Source organism: Neopelma chrysocephalum, unplaced genomic scaffold (assembly GCF_003984885.1).
Source record: "Neopelma chrysocephalum unplaced genomic scaffold, ASM398488v2 Primary Assembly neopelma1_96456, whole genome shotgun sequence".
Taxonomy (NCBI): Eukaryota; Metazoa; Chordata; class Aves; order Passeriformes; family Pipridae; genus Neopelma; species Neopelma chrysocephalum.
In genome coordinates this window covers 1-3379 of record NW_020925103.1, presented here as the reverse complement: position 1 = coordinate 3379, position 3379 = coordinate 1, and the positions used below count along the sequence as shown (strand labels likewise).

The 3379-nt window shown below is 65.1% G+C and overlaps 1 protein-coding gene across 1 annotated transcript in view; it reads left to right on the top strand.

The window, feature by feature from the left end:
* The window catches only part of PSMD4 (proteasome 26S subunit, non-ATPase 4), a 7172-nt gene extending 3802 nt beyond the window's left edge, over positions 1–3370 (top strand). The window contains exons 5-8 of the mRNA XM_027708658.1: positions 617–832; positions 1735–1843; positions 2972–3103; positions 3200–3370. Coding sequence (XP_027564459.1) covers positions 617–832; positions 1735–1843; positions 2972–3103; positions 3200–3369 — 627 coding nt within the window. The 3' untranslated portion in view covers position 3370. The remainder of the gene's footprint in view (positions 1–616; positions 833–1734; positions 1844–2971; positions 3104–3199) is intronic.
* Positions 3371–3379: the final 9 nt, after the last annotated feature.

Here is a 3379-nt window from a genome sequence, read left to right as displayed (position 1 = left end):
TGGGTTGCTTTTCCATCCCTCCCATCCCCACAGGAGTGTGATGGGTGTTCACTGGTCGGACTGGCAGCCTCGAGGGGGGGGATCTTTTGAGTAAAATCCCTCTCCCCGTGCCCCCAAATGGGATTTGGGGAGGAACATTTCCCTCTGGAAAACCCCTCTCCTGCTGTTCCATCCCTCCCATCCCCCTGGGAGCGCGGTGGGCGTTGGGTGGTCGGACTGGCAGCCTCGAGGGGGGGTCTTTTGTGTAAAATCCCTCTCCCCATGCCCCCAAATGGGATTTGGGGAGGAACATTTTCCCTCCGGAAAACCCCTCTCCCGCTTCCCTGTGGGTTGGGTTGCTTTTCCATCCCTCCCATCCCCACAGGAGTGTGATGGGTGTTCACTGGTCGGACTGGCAGCCTCGAGGGGGGGGATCTTTTGAGTAAAATCCCTCTCCCCGTGCCCCCAAATGGGATTTGGGGAGGAACATTTTCCCTCCGGAAAACCCCTCTCCTGCTGTTCCATCCCTCCCATCCCCATGGGAGCGCGGTGGGCGTTGGGTGGTGGGACTGGCAGCCTCGAGGGGGGGTCCTTTGTGTAAAATCCCCCCATTTTCCCCTGTCCCCGTGCCCCCCAGGAGGCCAACACGGAGAAGCTGACTGCGTTCATCAATGCCCTCAACGGGAAGGACGGCAGCGGGTCCCACCTGGTGACGGTGCCCCCCGGGCCCAGCCTGGCCGATGCCCTCATCAGCTCCCCCATCCTGGCGGGAGAGGGGGGGGCCATGCTGGGCCTGGGCGCCAGCGACTTCGAGTTCGGCGTCGACCCCAGCGCCGACCCCGAGCTGGCGCTGGTGAGGGGGCTGGGGGGGGCCAGGGGGGCAGTTTGGGGCTGGGAGGGGCCAGGGGGGCAATTTGGGGTCCTGCACTTGGGTCACACCGAGCCCGGCCTGCAGAGAAAGGGGCTGGGGGGGTCCATGGGGTCAACTTGGGGTGCTGCTCTTTGGCCACACCAAGCCTGACCTGTAGAGAAAGAGGGTCCAGAGGGTCAACTTGGGGCTGGGAGGGTCCAGAGGGTCAACTTGGGGTGGGGATGTTCGGCCGGGCTGAGCCCGGCCCGCGGGGGGGGGGGCTGGGGGGTCCAGGGGGTCAATTGGGGGCGGGGGGGGCCAGGGGGTCAATTTGGGGTCTTGGTCTTCAGCCAGACCGAGCCCAGCTTGCGGAGAGAGGGGCTGGGAGGTCCAGAGGGTCAACTTGGGGTCAGGGGGGTCCAGAGGGTCAATTTGGGGTTGGGGGGTCCAGGGGGTCAATTTGGGGTCGTGCTCTTTGGCCACAGCGAGCCTGACCTGCAGAGAAAGGGGTTGGGGGGTCCAGAGGGTCAATTTGGGGTCAGGGAGGTCCAGAGGGTCAACGTGGGGTTGGGAGGGTCCAGAGGGTCAATTTGGGGTCCTTCTCTTCAGGCCCTGTCTGTGCCAGGCTCTCAGGGTGGATCCATGGGCTGGGAGGGCTTTTCCACCCTCGGGAATTGTGTGGGTGCATCCCAGCTGTGCCCCAGTGCCCTCCCTGTCTGTGCCAGGCTCTCCGGGTGGATCCATGGGCTGGGAAGGTTTTTCCACCCTCAGGGATCGTGTAGCTGTGTCCCAGTGCCCTCCCTGTGTGTGCCAGGCTCTCAGGGTGCATCCATGGGCTGGGAGGGCTTTTCCACCCTCGGGAATTGTGTAGCTGTGCCCCAGTGCCCTCCCTGTCTCTGTGCCAGGCTCTCAGGGTGTCCATGGAGGAGCAGAGGCAGCGGCAGGAGGAGGAGGCCCGAAGAGCTGCGGCCGCCTCGGCCGCCGAGGCCGGGATTGCAGCCACCGCCGGGGATGGTGAGGACTGAGGGGGTTCAGGGGGGCAGGAGGGGGGGTTTGGGTCAGGGATTGGGGATAAATCCTGCCCTGGGAGGGTGGGGAGGCTCTGGAAGGGCTCCGGAGGGGGTCTGTGCCCCCAGAGTCGGGCGATGCCCTGCTCGAGGTGACCCTCACCCGGCAGGAGTTGGGCTGGGCCCTGGCAGTGCCCCCAGTGGGGTCTGTGGGTCCCTGGCAGTGACCCCAGGGTGGTCTGTGGGGGTCTGTGGGGTCTGTGGGCCCCTGTGGGTCCCTGGAAGTGCCCCCTGTGGGGTCCGTGGGGGTCTGTGGGGTCTGTGGGTCCCTGGAAGTGCCCCCTGTGGGGTCTGTGGGTCTCTGTGGGATCTGTGGGTCCCTGTGGAGTCTGTGGGTCCCTGACAATGATCCCAGTGGGTCTGTGGATCCCTGTGGGGTCTGTGGGTCCCTGGAAGTGCCCCCTATGGGGTCTGTGGGTCCCTGTGGAGTCCGTGGGTCCCTGGCAGTGATCCCAGTGGGTCTGTGGGTCTCTAACAATGACCCCAGTGGGTCTGTGGGTCCCCATGGGGTCTGTGGGTCCCTGGCAGTGCCCCAGTGGGTCTGTGGGTCCCCATGGGGTCAGTGTGTCCCTGGCAGTGATCCCAGTGAGCCTGTGGGGTCTGTGGGTCCCTGTGGAGTCTGTAGGTCTCTGTGGGGTCTGTGGGTCTCTGTAGGGTCTATGGACCCCTGTGGGTTCCCGTGGGGTCTGTGGGTCCCTGGCAGTGCCCCCAGTGGGTCTGTAGGTCCCCAGTGGGTCTGTGGGTCCCCATGGGGTTTGTGGGTCCCTGGCAGTGCCCCAGTGGGGTCTGTGGGTCCCCGTGGAGTCTGTGGGGTCTGTGAGTCCCTGACAGTGCCCCCAGTGGGTGTGTGGGTCCCTGTAGGGTCTGTGGGTCTCTGTGGAGTCTGTGGGTCCCTGGCAGTGCCCCATGGGGTCAGTGGATCCCTGGCAGTGCCCACAGCATGTCTGTGCCCGCAGAGTCGGACGATGCCCTGCTCAAGATGACCCTCACCTAGCAGGAGTTGGGCTGGGCCCTGGCAGTGCCCCATGGGGTCAGTGTGTCCCTGGCAGTGCCCACAGCGTGTCTGTGCCCGCAGAGTCGGACGATGCCCTGCTCAAGATGACCATCACCCAGCAGGAGTTCGGCCGGGCGGGGCTGCCCGACCTCAGCTCCATGACGGAGGAGGAGCAGATCGCCTACGCCATGCAGATGTCCCTGCAGGGGGCTGGTGAGGCCATTCCCCAGGGGGAAAAACCCCGGGAGAACCCCCGGGAATGCTGGTGGGGTGGGAATCCTCCCTGAGCTGCTCCTTCTCCCATCCCAGAGTTTGCCCAGGCGGAGGCGGCCGAGGTGGACAGCTCTGCCATGGACACCTCCGAGCCTGCCAAGGTGAGAATGGGGGGATCCCACCCTTATTCCATCCCTATTCCATCCCTATTCCATGGGATCCATCCCTGTTCCATCCCATGGACACCTCGGAGCCTGCCAAGGTGAGCCTGGGGGG